The sequence below is a fragment of the Bufo bufo genome, chromosome 3 (genome assembly GCF_905171765.1).
Source record: "Bufo bufo chromosome 3, aBufBuf1.1, whole genome shotgun sequence".
Classification (NCBI taxonomy): Eukaryota; Metazoa; Chordata; class Amphibia; order Anura; family Bufonidae; genus Bufo; species Bufo bufo.
In genome coordinates, this window is record NC_053391.1 from 445,907,905 (window position 1) to 445,928,300 (window position 20,396).

The 20,396-nt window shown below is 41.5% G+C and overlaps 1 protein-coding gene across 2 annotated transcripts in view; it reads left to right on the forward strand.

Moving 5' to 3' along the window:
* SH3RF3 (SH3 domain containing ring finger 3) overlaps positions 1-20,396 on the forward strand; it is a 448,315-nt gene that overhangs the window by 386,081 nt on the left and 41,838 nt on the right. For both annotated transcript variants that reach the window (XM_040425074.1, XM_040425075.1), the window contains one exon: positions 4,350-4,520. In XM_040425074.1, the coding sequence (XP_040281008.1) occupies positions 4,350-4,520 (171 nt within the window). The remainder of the gene's footprint in view (positions 1-4,349; positions 4,521-20,396) is intronic.

Consider the following 20,396-nt stretch of genomic DNA (forward strand, 5'->3'; position numbering starts at 1 on the left):
CATGCGCGATTTTTCTCACGCGAGTGCAAAACGCATTACAATATTTTGCACTCGCGCGGAAAAATCGTGCATGTTCCCGCAAGGCACCCGCACCTTTTCCCGCAACGCCCGTGTGAAAGAGGCCTTAAACTTTGCATTGCGTTGGCAGCATCGTGCTGTGTGAGTGCTTGTCTGCTAAGAGCTATTGAAAGCTTATTCTCTATTCACACACTGGACATTTGAACAGGACGGTTCATCAGTATTTTGAAGTCAAAACCAGAACTGGATCCTAAACACAGGAGAAAATTCAATAAAGATATTTATACTGTTCCCCTTCTTTGCGTCCACTCCTCATTCCGGCTTCAACATATTGATCAAATCTGCAGTGTGTAATTAAGGCCTAGAGGTAGGCAATAAGGCAGGAGTAAATTTCAATGATCATTTATTCAAGGGAACTGGCATAAATAATAGTGAATGTTAGAGGATGTTCTCTCAACTCTAGCCAAGAGATGAGGCTCCTCAACAGGACCCCTCTCTATTAACTCAGAATTCCCTAACAGAGTATATGGATGTGAGTTTTCTAAACCATGCAATCCCTTTAAAACACCATTAGTAGGGGTATAGACTTTGTAGAGATAACCACCAGGTCATGTTCTTTGAGTAGTCTTCAATAGCATTCACTGAAAGCTTGCAGATGAATTGATAAATCGATGTCTGGTCATACAAATCCAAAGACATAATTCAGACAGCACAGTAAAACAGGTAAAGGTCAGGTCAGGCAGTGATCCAAAGTCATAGGAAGCAGTCCAGGTCACATAAAAAACAATAAACATCCTCACAAATGAACAGGATCTAAATCCTTGTTGCACAGTGTGGAAGTACTAAGCAATTTTAAATCATCAGATGTCATCAGTGTCGGACTGGGCTGTCTAGGACCCACCAGTAAAATTTTGGGGGTCCACGATACGGATACATCCAAATATTACCTGCTCACACAGCAGCAAGACGCTATAAGATTACTGATTATGGGGTCCCTGGAGAGACTTTGAGAAGGCAGGTCTCTGGGAAAGGATGATATTGTCTGTCCTACCTCTGTGCCTATAAGTCATCTCAACCACATGAACGTGTCTATAATAATAAACTGGGGAGTTTCTTAAATATTCAACCCATTTTTTTAATATGAATTTAGGCTGGTTGAGGTGCTGTAAACTAGGTTAGGTGCCACTTGTACACGGGGTGGAAGACTAGGGGCCCATCGGGGGGTTCACCTGTACCCTTATGGGACAGTCCAAGCCTGGATGTCATCAGCCACAGGCTGAGCAGCTAACATAAGCCTGTCCCTTCAAGAGGCAGCAGAGCTTGCACACACTGTAGAGAGGGGTGAAACAACAGCCACATAGCTGTTAGTGATGAGCGGCAGGAGCAATATTCAAATTTGCAATATTTTGCCAATATTCGGGTGAATATTCATCATAAATGCGAGAATTCGCATTATTTTCTTGATTGTAATATGTGCGTATTGCGCACGCAATACAGGAGTGTTTCACTTTTGCTACATTTTTCAAGCTGCTAGAAGTTTCCTGAGACTGGAGAAAAATGGTTGGCACGGCAGAACATTACAATAGCTTTATGTGCAGATAGAGTGCTCCAATATATTTGCGATTGCGCAAATCGGCAATTAATGATGCGCATATTTTGGCGCAATACTACATATTACCGATTGGTGCACTAAGTATTGTTTTGAACTTGTTACATCACAGCTCTATGTCTGTAGCATGTATGTATGGACAGCAGAACCTATCAGCTACACTATATCAAGATCTAACCTACACTGACTACCTCCCACTAACTATCTGTATCATATATATAAACTAACTAACTAACTAAGGCTGGGTTCACACGGGCGTCACGTTTTGGCTCAGGGTGCGTCCCGAGTGCATTGCGGCAAACCCGCGCTAGTAGGTATACAATTTCAGTCAGTTTTGACTGCGATCGCGTTCCGTTGTTCAGTTTCTATCGCGCGGGTGCAATGCGTTTTGCACGCGCGTGATAAAAAACTGAATGTGGTACCCAGACCCGAACCCGGACTTCTTCACTGAAGTTCAGGTTTGGGTTCAAGGATGTGTAGATGTAATTATTTTCCCTTATAACATGGTTATAAGGGAAAATAATAGCATTCTTTAATACAGAATGCTTAGTAGAAGGTCATTTGAGGGATAAAAAAATAAAATAAAATTAACTCACCTCCTCCAATTGATTGCGTAGCTGCTGGTCTCCTGTTCTTTTTTCAGGACCTGTCTGTCACGGGGTTCCGAAGGTGCACTCGGTCCCCCATTTCCCGCAGACCTGTTGCTTAGCTTTGGGAATAAGGATTTGTGCTTGACCTCATTCCCAGGGCGGCTTTGCTGGCTGGGTGGCTCCCTGCTCCTAGTCTGCCTTGAGCGCCGAGCTGATCACTCGGTGCTCGACTGGTTGGCCTGTCGGTCATGTGACGCTGGCCACGTCACATGACCCTCACTCCCCACTATAAATACAGGCAGCCTGCTGGCCACAGGTTGCCTGTTAATTTCTAGGTACCTGGCTATTTGTTGGACTACTGAATACTTACCTGATCCTGTTCCCTGACGATCCTCTGCCTGCTCCTCCTGTACTGCGCATCCATCCTGGTATTGTGACCTCGGCTCCCACCTGACTACTCTCTTAGGACTCCTCTTGTACTTCGCTACTCTCCTGGTATTTGACCCCGGCTTCTCCTGACCATTCTTTGCTTAATCCGTTGTACTGCGTAGCTCTCTTGGTTCTGACCCGGTCCGTTCATGTTCCGTATTTTGTCTTGTCTGTCTTCCCTGCACATATCCTAAGTTAGGGACTGCCGTCCAGTTGTCCGCTGTCATCAGGACTCGTGAGGCAAGTAGGCAGGGCCAGGGGTGAGGGTGGAGCGCAGTGGTCACTACCCTTCCCCCTGTGTGTGTGTGGACGTGACCGTTACACTGTCAAAGGACCTCTGGTGACGTCACTGAGCTCATCACATGGTCCAATATCACTGACGAGATTCAAACTCACAACCTTCTACATTACAGCCAAGAATCAACCACTACACTATAGAGCTGCATGGCCAGTTACAAAAAAAAAGTAAAAAACAAGACTTAGGCCTCATGCACTTGACCTTTTTCCGTGTCCGCATCCGAGCCGCAGTTTTTGCGGCTCGGGTGCAGACCCATTCACTTCAATGGGGCCGCAAAGGATTTGGACAGCACTCCGTATGCTGTCCGCATCCGGTGCACCGTTCCATGGCCCCGCAAAAAAAATAATAGCATGTCCTATTCTTGTCCGTTTTGCGGACAAGAATAGGCATGTCTACAATGGTCCGCCCGTTCCGTTCCGCAGCAGAAGTCTCATATTTTTTATTTTTTTGTAACTGGACATGCAGCTCTATAGAGTAGTGTAAATATATTATGGCTAAAAACTTATATATATATGTTTAAATTAAATTAAATCTAGAGTGTAGTAGATAAGATTCTTGGCTGTAATGTAGAAGGTTGTGAGTTCGAATTCCACCAGAAACTTTTCATAAATAGAAGCTAAATTTAATTTAAATACACTGGGCTGTCCGCAAGCACTGACTCCATATATGGACATAGTTATATATGGAGTCAGAGCAGGGACTACTAAGCCGAACTAGAGTCCCGACACCCTCCCCTGGTTCTTATATAGTAAGGGGTAGGCAACTTTCCTTTTGGTTGCTAAGCTCAGACAAAGACATTGCAGCCTTCTGATTGGCCCACAAGGAAGAAGCAGGGAGGGATCATGGGTTCAGATGAAAAAAAATCTAGAATGTTCGCGAATACAAATATATAGCACTATATTCTAAATCTTCGCAAATTCTCGAAGTGGCGATATTCGTGAGTACTGTTATAAGTTCACTATACTTAGTCACAGCATAAATCTTAATATTGGTACAATAGGATAGTTTTGATTCACTTCTGACTTCTCACCTCCTAAGGATTTTACATAGACTATAAAACTAACATTTGACTTTAGTTTTTTAATAGATCAAGTATCAAGTGAATATTAGAATGGTTTGATTTTTTTTTATTAGTGCATCAGGCTACATTAATCAGCCAGACAAAAACAACAGAATCATGATAGAATGAATGCCAACTGTTAAGTGGCATTTACTATTAAACTGAAAAATCTGAAATTAATGGAGCTATTAAAGGAAATGTTTCTTTTCTCTTTTATCAGAGTCCATTTACTAAAAACATATACAGACTGAAATACATTCACACAGTATGAGTGAGAATGCAAATATATACCCTACATAGTGTCTTAACTTTAGCATGACCTCTGATGATATTTTTGTTCTGCAGGTATTTAGCCCTGTATGCCTACAAACCACAAAAGAATGACGAGCTCGAACTGCGTAAAGGAGAGATGTACAGAGTCACAGAAAAATGCCAAGATGGTTGGTTTAAAGGCACCTCCCTCCGCTCTGGCGCATCAGGAGTGTTTCCTGGCAATTATGTTACTCCAGTTTCCAGGTGAATATCTTCACAGTCCTCCAATTTATGAATAAAGTAACTGATAATGCTTGTAGAGAAATATGAAAGGCAATGCTAGACCTATGTGTCCCCGTAAGAGTCCCCGTAACAGACTACAAACAAATCCTGTGTAGTCTGATCGTGCTTTTCCATCAGTCCCCTACTAGTTGATAATCTAAATAAGTTAGCAATAAGTAGGGCAATGACAAATAAGGATCTGATTATGCAGGGTTTGCTTATGGACTTTATGCACAATTAAGGTGGAGATTTTAAATCAAGGCTATATACAGATTTGCTTTATCCAAAATGATATCTGACCTCAGAGTGGCTGGCCCACAGTGGTGATCATACTTACCTGGTCCCTGCCACTGGGTTTGGTCTCTATGGCTCTCAGGCTGGGTCTTCATCTCTCCTTGGGAGGAAGAGGTCACGTGATCGCTGCAGCCAATTGCTGGCAGCAATGGTAACCTGCTCCCCTTACGTCACAAGAAATAGTCATGTGATAACCCCTCCCCCTTCAGTCAATCGGATGCTGATATCAGTGCACCAGGGAGAAATGAGCCAGCTGGGCAATGATAGAGACCAAACCAGGCAGGGAACAGGTAAGTATGTGAGTCAGCCACATTCTGAGGTATAAAATAATGTTGGATAAACCCTTTAATACAGAACACTTACCTTCACATTCATCTAGTTTAATTGTTAGACAATGGTAGAATTTTCAAAAACTCCATCCTCCATCCTCTTCTACAGTATTATACACTCTCCAAAATTGAAATTTCAACACCAAGGTTATGCAAACTAAGGAAGTAGCAGGTATCACTAGGATCTGGCAATGATACATTTTTCAAGCACATAGTTCCAATCTGTGGCACTCATAAAAGCCAGATTGAAAGCAAAGTTTTTTAGCCACATGAAACCCGGAAAATTGGATCAAGTCATGTGGGATGTTTGTGTGATGCCTCCTGTTTCTTAATGTTATCTCCACTTGTCGCAAACTAAGAGGGACAGAATGCTTGAACTGAGAGACCCTGGTTCATAACTCCCGCAGATTGCTATGCTCCTAAATCGAGATGTAAGCACTGTTCAATATTATATGTCCCGGTAGTTGGGAGAACAGTGATGAACTGGAATGAAAGAAAGAGGTGCACAGAGGCAAACCTTTTCACAGACTGATCATCAGAAGAATGGTGTGTATTCTGTAACCCATTCTGTACTTAAGTGAAATTTTACATCATGTCCCAAACCTACGGTGGCAAATGGTGTCTACATAAAACATCAGAAGGCATTTGCTGACTTTGGACTGCGAGCTAGACATCCAGATACAGGTGTTCCACTGACCTCACATCACCACTCTCAAAGGCTATCATGGTGCAGAGCAAGACAGCAGTGGAGGCTGGAGTGGATGTCTATCCTCTTTAACGATGAGCCTCGCTTTTTTCTCAGAAGGAATGATAGGTCTGGAGACCATATGGGCAACACCATGAAGAGACCCTCACAAAGGATCTTGACACTGGTCCTACTCCCATGATTATAGTATGGGATGTCATAATAAACGGTAACCAGACGCCTCTAATGTTCATTTCAGGTACACTAACAGCTCAGTGTTACATTAATTTGGCCGTGGGACCATTGGTACAGTCATGTCTCTAAAGTGTTCCAAGAGTCATTTTTTAACAGGACAACACCAGGCCACATGTTGTTCATACTACTCTAAGCAGGCTGTGTTGCCTAAATGTGCTATCATGGCCCTCAGTGTCTCCGGACCCATTGAGCACATCTAGAACGTCATTGGCTAGCCGGCAATTTTAAAGAAAGCTCCCAGTGGTGGATCTTGATGATTGACATGCTCAAGTACATTCAGAATGGCGCAGCATTCCTCAGACAACCATTAGTAACTTCATTGATGACATTCCTAAGCGTGTATATTTTGTTTCCATTTTTTTATTATTAGCATATTATTAAAGTCTATCGATCCTATGGTTTCCATAATTCCACGACTTTTCACTCTTAGTGTTGTAATTTCAGTGTTGAGGAGTGTAATTAAAATACTGGTATATAGTTTTTCAAGAAATTTATGTTTTTAATAAGGAAAACAAGAGACTGTTATGTCGCATACTATTTATATGTTAGTTATATCACTGTAAACCTCAAGTCTTGCTTTTGGGAAGAGAAAGATTTTGCAGAGCCTCTTATGAATTGTGTATGATTTAAAACACCCTATGCAGTGCTGGGAAAATATTTGCCCTTCTTAGACAAAACTTGTTGAAGACTATTGTTTGAAATGAACGTGTGTATCTCAAACACAACTAAACTGCCTATACATTGAAGTTTTTGAATGTCTGTATAGGATTATTTAGATCATTTTATACCATCTGTTAGTGCTTTTTGTGCAATTAAATGGGTTTTCTGGACTTTTGATTTTGATACCCTATCCTCGGGACAGGTAATCAGTATCTGATCGTTGAGGGTCAGACACCTGAGACCCCTGCCGAACAGCTGTTTGAGACGGCAGCAGCGCTCCTGTGAGCGTCACGGGCATCTTGCAGCTTACCGAGCACAGCACCGTACATCGTATAACAACTGTGCTTGGTATCGCGCTCAACCACTTTCACTTCAATTGGACTGAGTGCGATACCAAGCACAAACATTATACTGTACAATGTACGGCGCTGTGCTTGGTAAGCACGGAGGTGGCATCGCTGCTCACAGCATCGCTGCTCCTTTCTCAAACAGCTGATTGGCGAGGGTCCCACCGATCAGATACTGATGACCTATCCTGAGGATAGGTCATCAGTATCGAAATCCCGGACTGAGTATAGATATCTGTGAAAACGTAAGTCAACTATAATGGGTACTGGAAATGAATATTTGGATAGTCGTTAATGACAAATGTGCACCACAGGGTATGGGTCTACAAACCCCATCAAGAAAAACCCAAGTTATAGATCAAGACAGAGATTCATCTGGCAGTTGCTGGTGTATCATATTAACATTTGGCATTGACAGCTTGAAAAGCAACTTGAATGACAAGATGTCTGAAATCTCTAGTGCATGATCGGATGTGCACGCTGCATCCATTGTCATCAAACCAGTTAACTTGGGATTTTGGAAGGAAACGGAAGTACCCCAGGGGTACTCATGCAAGTACAATCAGAATGTGCAAAGCCTAAGATACTGCTACTCCGAGGCAGTGTTAATCCCTTCATTATAAATGCATTTCATATTTATTTTTTTTCCTTCCTCTCCCCTCCCCCCCCCTGTCTCTGCCCCTTTCTTGGGGGGGGGGGGGCGGGGGGGGGAGGGGAGGGCGGACGCATCACAGGTTCAGGGTGGGGGGGAGGGAGGTTGGTCTGGGGGAATAGTGGTAAGGGGAAAATATATTAAATATACTGAATATTTACTTAATTTACTTGTTTATTGTAATCTGTTTTGATATATTAATAAAGATAATCAATAATAAAAAAAAGCATTTCAAGAACTCTACTAAAGCCACTTTAATGGCTAAAGCTGGATTATATAATATTTAACAAGTAATACACTAGCTACATTAAAATGAATGAAGCTGAGAAGCAAACATTCACACAGCCTATGGGCAGGCATGGCACTATTTTGGAAGAAAAACCCTGTACATCTCATATATACTGTACTAAGCTTCTATTTCACAGCTTTACAAACTAAACACAACTGCCATGGGCATACATTCAAATCATTAGTCCCCATAGCAAGAATCCGATTTTGGCCCCCATGCCCCATCCACAGCTCCTCCCACTACCCATTCTTAGCCCCTCTTCTTGCTCCATGCTGTGCTTGCTGCTGCGTGTTATATAGTGTGCCACCAGGGCCAAACTGAGATTACAAAACAGCTCAGGCACACAAACCCCACCAGCCTTCATACGATATTGCATAAAAATATTGGTGCGCAATTGCACACTGCGGAGGTGAATTTAGATTTTCTTGGTTATGCCCATTTGGAAACCATCAGTACAAGATGGGAAATAAAAGTGGAACACAAAAATGTCTAATCATATGGTCAAGAACATATGTTACCCTCCCCAACAGCAACAAATGCCTCCACAAAAGCATGTGATACCAGCATGTATTTCAAAATACCTTCAATCTGATACCTCCCCAATTTCTTCATAGAAATACATTATAGCACAAAATATCTCCTCAACAGCACCAAATAAGTACCCCCATGAAGTGTAAAATCTCCAGCATTATTGATTCCGGACAACCCCTCCGCCACTGGCAGCAGCATTGTCCCCCTTTAAATGTCACACCTCTGTTTGGGACTTCCATGACAGGAGCAGTGAGGCTGGAGTTGGAGACTAGAAAGTAGAATGGAGTGGATAAAAGGAGGTATGACTGGTCACATATTGCCGATGATTATGTGGTAAAAGTATAATAGATTACACCTCGTACCTCTCATATCAGTGCACTGCTGCAGGGACGTAACTACCACAGCGGCAGACCATGCGACTGCTATGGGGCCCAGGGCAAGAGGGGGCCCAGTCTTAGGGTACTTTCACACTAGCGTTTTTGTTTTCCGGTATTGAGTTCCGTCACAGTGGCTCAATACTGGAAAAAAAATGATCAGTTTTATCCTAATGCATTCTGGATGGAGAACATTCCGTTCAGTATACATCAGGATGCATCAGTTCAGTCCCTCTTACATCTGTAAAGAATAAATCAAGGCAACTGGACTTACTGTAGATTTCTTGAAAACGTTTCACTCGTTCTTCCAACGAGCTTTCTCAATTCTGAGTGACTGTACAAGAATTCTCTGGGAATAAATATGTAACTGAATCAACATCTGGTAATTATACCCAGCATGGGGTCAGAGGTCATTATACCCAGCATGGGGTCAAAGGTGTTGATTCCATTATCCTAATTGGAGTCAGTAGGTGATAATGCCCTCCCAGAAAAAGGTGTCAAGACAGCATTGTATGTGGCAGACAATGGATGTCTAACCCCCCGCCTCTATTCAAGCTTGGCGTCTCCATTTTTACGTAGATGGCCTCCTTCACACCTCGTTTGTACTAATCGGCCTCCTTATCCAAAACACGTACTTGACTGTCTTCAAAGGTGTGACCTGTTTCTTTTAGATGTAAGTACACTGCTGAATGTTGACCAGAGGTTTTGGCTCTTCTATGCTGAGCCATACGTTGATGTAGTTGTTGTTTTGTTTCGCCGATATACAGTTCTGAGCATTCCTCATTGCACTGGACTGCGTACACAATGTTGTCCATCTTGTGTTTAGGCGTTGGGTCTTTTGGGTGAACCAGTTGTTACCTCAGTGTGTTGCTGGGTTTAAAGCAGATGTTTATTAAAAATCCTTTTGAGTTTCTCAGACACCCCCGCTAGATATGGGATAACCATATTCTTGCGTCTGTCATGCTTCTCGCCCTCACTGGTAGTCTTGGTGCTCTTTCTTCTCCTTCCTTCTGTTTTGACAAAGGCCCAATCTGGATACCCACAAGTTTTAAGTGCCCCTCTGAGGTGTTTGAATTCCTTCGCCTTGGCCTCTGTGCTGGTGGGGATTTTCTCTGCCCGGTGGTGTAGAGTCTGGATGACTCCCAGTTTGTGGTCTAGAGGATGGTGGGAATCAAATAGCAGGTACTGGTCTGTGTGTGTTAGTTTTCGATAGACCTCTATTCCCAGCTTCCTTCCCTCTTCTACCAGATGTTGATTTACCAGATGTTGATTCAGTTACATATTTATTCCCAGAGAATTCTTGTACAATCACTCAGAATTGAGAAAGCTCGTTGGAAGAACGAGTGAAACGTTTTCAAGAAATCTACAGTAAGTCCAGTTGCCTTGATTTATTCTTTACAGATATACCATGACCTGGATAAATGAGAACCTTCACAGACACAGTCACTCTTACGTTTTTTGGCCAGAGAAAATACTGCAGCATGCTGCAGTTTTCTGTCCGGCCAAAAATCCTGAACACTTGCCGGAATGCCGGATCCGGCATTAATTTCCATTGAAATGCATTAATGCTGGATCCGGCCACAAGTGTTCCGGCAAAACTGATCCGGTTTTGCGATCTGCGCATGTGCAGACCTTTAAAAATGAGAAAAAAATAAATACTGAATCCATTTTTCTGGATGACAACCGGAAAGACGGATCCGGTATTGCAATGCATTTGTGAGACGGATCCGCCACTGCACTGCTGTATATAATATATTATACATATTGTGAGACAATGACAGACCTCATATACACTGAACAAAAATATAAAGGCAACACTTTTGGTTTTGCTCCCATTTTGCATGAGCTGAAACCAAAGATCTGAAACATTTTCTACATACACAAAAGACCCATTACTCTCAAATATTGTTCACAAATCTGTCTAAATCTGTGTTAGTGAGCACTTCTCCTTTGCCGAGATAATCCATCCCACCTCACAGGTGTGGCATATCAAGGTGCTGATTAGACAGCATGAATATTGCACAGGTGTGCCTTAGACTCTCCACAATAAAAGGCCACTCTGGCTATGGATGCCTGAGCTTGGGGGAACCCAGCGACACCTGAAGAAGAGAGGGTCGCATGGTCAGAGTCAGGAGGACTGCTAGTCTATATCCCCCCAAGGTATTTCGCTGGTTCCACCAGGAGGACTGGTGGGTTGCACTGGTCACAGCTAGGGTTCTGTCTGACCGAAGCCAAATAGCTTAGTGTGTTCACTGGCCTAGTATAATGAGTTCCTAGCCGGGCAAGCGTTTATTGTTTTGTGTTGATGTAGCACATTGTGAAGTAAAGCTGCGACTTCATGGTGCCAAGTGACGCCAAACTTGGAAATGTGATGAGCTGTGTGACAAATAAAGCACTGTTTGAGTTTGAAAAACCCCTGTTTGATGAGGTCTGTCATTGCTGACCCCTGAAGGAGAGAGCGATCCCTTACAATATCTGTATGCACTGCATCTATTATACTGTATAGTATATGCAGTGTGTGTGTATATAATTATAGTATGTACAGCAATGTACTGATGTGAGAGGTACAAGGTATAATAGATGCAGTATGTACAGGCAGAGGTTGTGCTACATGTTTTCCAGAAAAGTAAAAATACTGCTCTTAGCAATTTTGAGGAGTATTTTTAGCTGAGGAGGAGTACACATTTTGTGCTAATTCATATATATAATAGGACTACATAATGTTAAAAGATTGCTATTTATGCAGGGATATCATTACTACTGTATAATGTCTTCCGTACATAAATAGCAAATGTAGACAATTTTAAATTGATCCAACATCATACACTAAACATAAGACCACTACCACCATAGAGCTAGATACACAATGCCCACCTAACACGATACACAATATTCACATAACACTGCCACACACATTGCTTCCATATGCAGTTGCCCTATTACAGAGTCAGAGTAATTATTTGGTTATAACTGCCCTGTTCCTGCTGTGTATTCACCTCGGACTCAGTGACCCCGACCAGGGGCTTATAGATGTACTAGTGCCCTCATTGCTCACAGCACCTCTTACAAGAGACTGCTTACCAGACCAGGCCGCCAGTCCACTAGCAGCCTCCTTACCAATAAAAAAGCTCGATATGTAGCTCTGCTACATGCCCATTACACACATAGCACTGTTACATGCCCATCACACACAGTTTTGCTACATACCCATTACACACAGAACTGCTACATGCTGTTTACACACAAAGCTCTACGTCATGCCCATTAAACACAGCACTGCTACATGCTCATTACACACATAGCTTTGCTACATGCTCATTAAACACACAGCACTGCTACATGCCCATTAAACACAGCACTGCTACATGCTCATTACACACATAGCTTTGCTACATGCTCATTAAACACACAGCACTGCTACATGCCCATTAAACACAGCACTGCTACATGCTCATTACACACATAGCTTTGCTACATGCTCATTAAACACACAGCACTGCTACATGCCCATTGCACACACAGCACTGCTACATGCCCAACTCTGCTATATGCCCATTACACAGAGAGAGCACTACTATGTTCACATTACACATAGAAAACTCCACAGTATATTCATTACACTTACATAGCCCTGCTTTATATTGTACACATGCTCCACACATGCACAGCGTCAGGTCATAGTGGGCTTCTACACTGATTACATCCTACCCTGAAGCTGTGCATTGCCAGAACTTAGTGCAGCACAGGAGCCCGGAAAAGAAGTCCAGAGAGCGGTGAGGAATACCAGTGCTAGGCACCATACTCACAGCTCCATGGCACCTGAAAAGAAGTCCATTTGTCCTCCTCCCGTACCCCTTCCTGAGTTTGGGCCCCATAGCAATCGCTTCCCCTGCTTCCATGGTAGCAACACTCCTGCTGTCAACCTTGATGATACATGTTCTTTCCATATAGAAAGTGTTTCTACAAAACAATGAACAACTTTCTGGCCTTCATGTATCAGAGCAGTCAGGTAATTGTTGTTTGTGCCATCTCCACGTCCAAGCAAAGTACAGAAGTCATTGTTTGCTTGTTTCCTCTCTGTTCAAGTCTCATATTTACAGGAGGAGGAACGTGCGCACCGAAGCACCTACTGTATGTTATGCTTCTCATGATAGTATGATTAGCATGTCCTAACAAAACATATATAATTTACATAGACCTTAACAGACGTAGTTTGAGGAAAGTTGGCTCTTCCTCATATGTTTTTTTCTTCTTCTTCTGGATCATTCTTGTGTGTTCAGAGGATGAACTGGGTGGAAGTACAGTAGGTCTTATTTCTGCCTTACAAACAATATTATTATGATATGTTACTGTGCTGTGCATTATATAATAATATTGATTACAAATTTTATTTCTTAGTTTTTTTTAACGTTCTAGAACTATGTTATTGGGATCGACTCAATAATTTTGCAATGGCATTGTGTTGTCATAGCAACAGTGAGTCTTGCGGATTTATATGCATCTCTTCACAGTTGGCAATAGTAAAAACATTGCAGGCAAAATTAATTCCAAGGGACCAGTCGTGAACCAGCACTGTTATGTAAAATTGCTGCCATAGCACCGCTCAAGTACAGCTTGATTGTTACAAGTTCATATATAATATTTATCTGTGCTTTCTGGTAAGAATAGCATGGACCGTACTGGAAATAATTTGCAGTTCTGAATGGCTTTTTTGTGCAATCAATACCTGAAGTCAATTGCTAGTTGACTTTCTTACTGATTTAAGAAACAAAGCATTGCTTATCGCTATCTGCTGAGAGAGTACTGCAGGTGCAATATATCGTTTATACATAGTTTTAAAATTATCGCACACCCTTTGTTTCAGTTTCTAACTGTTTTTAAGGTTTCTGCATACTGCCAGTGAATGAAGAGATGCTTGCTTACATGCTTGCTGAAAATCTGCCCTGATTATATTTGCAGAAGGGCATACATGGTTCCATGAATAGTGCATGAATTCAGAAAAAGCACAAAAACACTAAGAGATAGCTGTGGTCCAGACCGCAGGAGTATCAGTTGAACCTACAGGCCTGAGGAGGTCAAAGGCCCCCCCTTCCCACATAAGATGATACAAGTGTTATAAGTGACACTTGGTAAGTGGAGGTATTGTTTTACACATTTCCAATGGGGCCCAGGAGATTCAAGGTCTTTATGTTATCCACCAAGCTAAGGAGAGAATGAATTATCATAAAAATTAAGCTGTATGTGGCTTGGGCAACATTCTATATTCCAATCCAAGTGCGATTACTAGTGTAAAGTAACCACACCGGACTGGAAGGAATACTGCTGACACAGTGTAACATAGTTCAACATAACTATATTATTACTCCAAGGAGGTACATATCAGGGTTGCCATCCATCTAGAAATAAATGGAAAGTCCAGTCCATTAAAAAAAATGGATGTTTCCATGATTTTTTATTTTTTTTGAGGCTGGTAGTACTTGATGATTGTGATTGTGATTGTGAAAGTATTTAATAGTATTTTAATCAAGGTAATGAGTTCCTATCAGTATATTGAGTTTTAGACATACATGTAATATGTTCTTTTTCATTAATTATGAATTCTAGCTTGTCTGTAAAAATGTTGGCTGTTCGTGATTTTTGAATATGTTGTTCAGAAAGAGAAAAATTCTGGTTAACAACCCTGGTAAATGTATTGATATCTTAGCAGTGATAGGAATGCATTCAATAGGCATATAAGTGTCACTCACAATGAAGCATACACCCTTGGCTCTTTCAGCATACAACTTTGTAGACTCTCCATATGTATCACAGCGGGCATAGAGGGTAGTTTATAAATCTCTTCCCTGATAAAGGGGTATTCTCTTGGGTCTGTACTCCACAGTACTATAATCTGTACTATACTCTTCCTTTGTTAGTCGCAGGCAGCTCTTATGCACACCTTCCAAAAAGTTCTACTTTTTTCTTGTCAGTCCACAGAATGTTTTCCCAAAAGGCTTGATGATTATCAAGATGTTTTTTTTGGCAAATGTGAGATGGGCGTTTATGTTCTTTTTGATCAGCATTGGTTTTCATCTTGGAACTCTCCCATGGATACCATTTTTGCAGAGTCTCTTCCTTATTGTTGAATTATGAACACTGACCTTAACTGAGTCAAGTGAGGCCTGCAGTGCTTTAGATGTTGCTCTGGGTTCTTTTGTGATCTCCTGGATGAGTCGTCGATGCGCTCTTGGAGTAATTTTGGTAGGCTGGCCACTTCTGGGAAGGTTCTCCACTGTTCCATGTTTTCTCCAGTTGTGGATAATAGCTCTCACTGTGGTTTGCAGGAGTCCCAAAGCCTTAGAAATGACTTTGTAACCTTTTCCAGACTGATATATGTAATGACTGTCTTTCTCATCTGTTCTTGAATTTCTTCAGATTGGGGCATGATGTGTTGCTTTTTGAGATCTTTTAGCCTACTTCATGTTGTCAGACAGGTTCTGTTTAGGTAATTTCTTGATTCTACAGGTCTAGCAGTAATCAGGCCTTGGCTAGTGAAATCAAACTCAGCTTTCCAAAAACTGTGGTTAATCACAGTTAAGTCATGGGGGGAGAGGGCTCAATTATTTTTCTCACATAGGACCAGGTTCTTTGGGATAGCTTTTTTCCCTGTTAAAATCATCATCTAAAAACTATGTTTTGTATTTACTCAGATTGTCTTTGATATTCAAATTTGCTTGATAATCTGAAACATTTAAGTGTGACAAATGTGCTGTAAGGTGTCAAATACTCTTTTACAGCACTATAATTAGTCCTGTGTTGTGTTGCCCATCTGAGGTTGTATTTACCTAATTGTAAGACCTTCTAAGGACCAGATGTTTTTTATTATGTCCTTATGCATAAATCATAGAATTCAAAGAAAGTGTACATTGTTTTTCTCATACCTTTATACAGGTGTGGCTGAGAAAGCAAGTCACAATCAATAAAAGTAGGATTTAAGGTTCGATATGCTGTATGATAGGGATTAATTAGTTGGATTTACTTTCTAATCTATTTGTATATTAATGCTGTTCAAGAGAAGGGAAAACATCTGCTTATTCATTTGGGCATGATCGTTTATGGAATGTTTGATGCAACAAACATGTTTTTGCACAATCAATAGAGAACATTGGGAACAAAGATTGCCAGACAGCAGAGAAGTTGAATACAGAACATCTGCTTGTGTTTTTCTTTTCTCCTTTCCCCCAAAAACTTTTTATGCCACCTATTTTGCTTTATGAATGTGATGGTTATTTATTTGTTTGGTATATTGAAAGCATGAGGAGATAAACCATTGTATATATTAGTTTACATGAAACATAAACATGTTGCTTGTTAATATTTATAACTTGCAGGAAGTGAATTGGTTATTACCCATTGAGCAAATGTTGCGGTCTTACCAGGAAAAGGTCTGAATGTATTTCATTATGATAAACAATACAATATAGAACATTATATCCTGCTGGTTGAAGCAGCCTAGCAATTAGCCCAAGCAGTATTATATTATGATTCCTATATTAGCAACTTGCAACACTGACCTCACATTCACCTGTCACATATTTACTACTCCAAGCATGCTCATTATGTAAAGTGTGATCTATTCTGCTGGGCAAAAACAAAGACCTTTTAGTAAGTAGAAAAATTAAGTAAAACTCATATAATTAATCAGCATATGAAATATATATTATACAAAGTAAACTGCATTCCAGTGACTAAAATCTGAAGTTTTGATGATTCTTTTATGAAACAAAATCCCATCTTGTGTATAGTAGCCGAGATATAGACACGTTTGCACATGTATACAGTGCACCAGTAGGACCCAGAGTTCCCATAAGACATATTAAAGCCACATCATAATTAATACTTCATATAATCTGGACATTTTATTACTAAACCATTCCTATCATTCTAACTTTTTTTTTTGCAGAAATCAGCAGTACACGTGTACTTTGCAATATATGTTATTATGGAAAGTATGTTTCATCTGTACTATAAAGCATAATAAAGGATGCCAAAGTGATTTCATAGAGGAGGTTGACTTTCTTTATCTCTTGAATATTTCCCTATTTATAAAAGTTGCTGACATTAGCTGTCTGATAGATTGTGAGGACTCAGCCAGTGCTCAGCTTTTTTATACTTTCAGTACTAGTTTACACTGCTATCAATTTCATAGACCAACTCAAAAAATGATAATAAAATATTATAGAATTCAAGAAGCACTGAATAATGCATTTCAGTAAGTTGTAATTGCACTACAAAAGTTTAGGGCCCCTTTCACACGAGCGAGTTTTCCGCGTAGGTGCAATGCGTGACATGAACACATAGCACCCGCACTGAATCCTGACCCATTCATTTCAATGGGTCTGTGTACATGAGCCTTTTTTTTTTCACACATCCGTTCTGCGTTGCGTGTAAAACGCAGCATGTTCTATATTCTATGTTTTTCACGCAGCCCTGGCCCCATAGAAGTGAATGGGTCTTCAGTGAAAAACGCATTGCATCCGGAAGCAAGTTAAGATGCTATGCATTTTTCACTGATGGTTGCTAAGAGATGTTGTTTGTAAACCTTTAGTTTATCACACATGTGAAAAACGCATCAAAACGCATTAAAGCCGCGCGAAAAAAACTGAACAACTGAACACAATCGCAGACAAAACTAACTGAACTTGCTTGCAAAATGGTGCAAGTTTCACTGAACGCACCCTGAACTTATCCCGACCTAATCCGTCACGCTCGTGTGAAAGAGGCCTAAACTATGCAGGGTACGTTCTTAGAATTCTATACAGGTTTCAGAGGGGAAAAAATGTGATTACAGTTGGACACAATTGAAATTGGGTATGGTAATATGTGATCCATGGATACAAAATTTTGTCACATGAATAAAGTTGCTATGGCTGAAAACACAACATAGAACAAAACATACAATGCAACAGCACTCTGCAAACCAAATAAAGTACAAAAATGTATCAACCTATCTACCATGACCAAAAAGCACTTTAGAGTAAATAATAGAGGGAAGGGAGGAAGAAGGAGCATGTTGCAGTGTCACTGCTTAAGCCTGGATTTAAAATTCTGTCTTTGAGAGTTCTGTGCTGCCAGAGGGCAAAGGGAGTATCTAGCGGGCATACAGATGTAGTAGAGTTAACACACATGCTTTCTGAGACGTGTTATCTTAACTAAATGCGTTAAGAAAACACCCTCAATTGTTTTTCAATGGCTTTTGTATCAAGATAACGCTAAAGTTTGTGTGTTAACCCTGCTACATCTGTATATGGTCAGAGAATACAACACAGCTCCACAAGTAGAGCCCAATCAGCAAGTTGGAAAATGCACACTTACAGAATGTGGTGGAGGGATGGCTACACTACATTTTAAATACATCTACTGAGCTGCCTAAAGTGGAGTTTATCATAGAAAATGTCTTCAGATGCAACCTACAGTATCCCAAAAAATCCAGCAGTGCTTAAAGAGTACCTCCAGTTATAAGTTTTCAGAAATGAATAGTACAGGGGAAACTCGAAAAATTGTGCAAAGTTCATTTATTTCAGTCATGCAACTTAAAAGATGAAACTAACATATGAGATAGACTCATTACATGCAAAGAGAGATATTTCAAGCCTTTATTTGTTATAATTTGGATGATTATGGCTTACAGTTTATGAAACCCCAAAGTCACAATCTCAGGTACCCTTTCCTCAGGGGATATGGACTAATTAGCTGACTAGAGTGTGACACTGAGCCTAAAATATTGAACCTTTTTACAAAATTCTAATTTTAAGTTGCATTAATGCAATTCTTTTTAATTTGCATTACTGAAATAAATGGACTTTTGCACGATATTCTAATTTTTCGAGTTTCACCTGTACATGTGAATATAAGAAACTTTGCAATCTATCTTATAAAAAAATTGTACTTCCACCTGGGCCTCTCAGGCTGCTGTTCTCCTCCTTCCCTTCACTCAGCCTCTTATCTCTATTTGTGGTCATGGCTACGGCCAAGAGGTATCCGAAGAACCCTAGGGAGAGAAACAACGGGAACAACCTAACCCAGCTAGGCGTGTCTTAGCTGACCTGACTAAATGGCTAGTTGTGTGCCCTAAGCCATCATCGTGGGTAGGCCTATAAGTGGGCATACCCTGTGGAAATGAGAAGATAAGGGAGGGTGGGGCACCTGAAAACACACGCCTGTAAGTGAGGGTGTGGCTCGTATATGAAGAGCCTCCGCCCCTCCCACAAATGCAGGCTGACTAATCAGCCTTACCAACTTGTGGTCATGGCTACGGCCAAGAGGTATCCGAAGAACCCTAGGGAGAGAAACAACGGGAACAACCTAACCCAGCTAGGCGTGTCTTAGCTGACCTGACTAAATGGCTTGTTGTGTGCCCTAAGCCATCATCGTGGGTAGGCCTATAAGTGGGCATACTCTGTGGAAATGAGAAGATAAGGGAGGGTGGGGCACCTGAAAAAACACACCTGTAAGTGAGGGTGTGGCTCGTATATGAAGAGCCTCCGCCCCTCCCACAAATGCAGGCTGACTAATCAGCCTTACCAACTTGTGGTCATGGCTACGGCCAAGAGGTATCCGAAGAACCCTAGGGAGAGAAACAACGGGAACAACCTAACCCAGCTAGGCGTGTCTTAGCTAACCTGACTAAATGGCTTGTTGTGTGCCCTAAGCCATGATCGTGGGTAGGCCTATAAGTGGGCAAAAACCAAGCCAAGTAGGGTAGAAAAGGAATTCGAATGGCATGTGCAAACTAATCCCCAAGCCAACTGCAAGGCGTCAGGGATCTAGAGCGAAAATTCGGGGTATATGAGGCAAGACCAGTAGGAGACCTACAACCCATCTTGTGGATGACAAGGCCAGAGACATGATGCTCAATATTGCGGATACTGCCCCAAAGTGGAATGGAGGATCGGGAATACGTTGTGAAATGGATCATAAAAACCAACTGAAACTTGTAAAGTTTGGTTCTAGTGCGAGTACTGGCAATGCCCTAGCCTCAGGAGATCGTGGGACTGCAACCTAACTGCCTAGACTATGCAGGAATGAGGGCCAAAAAGAACCATGTAGATAGGAAGAGAATCCTTGAATAGTTCCCCAGACAACAGCTATCTGCTAGCCGTGGTCCGCGCGTTGTTCTACTGTGTGCCCCTGAGAATTGTTTTTACGCTTGAGACGTGAAGACCGACCTACTATCTGAATCTTCTACCATGAGGAAATGCTGGACCTTGTCCAAAATCCGATTCAACGTGGTTGTAGGGAGTCTGAGGTTAGTGCGGCAAGAAGCTACGAAGCCATAATATATAAGATTCTGTCTATGCCCTCCCATGAGTGAGGGAATGCAATGCAATGAAACTACCGGCGAAAATGAATTCCTGGTCGAGGTAAAAAGGCAAAGACTTTGGTTGACAAGATATGATCGAC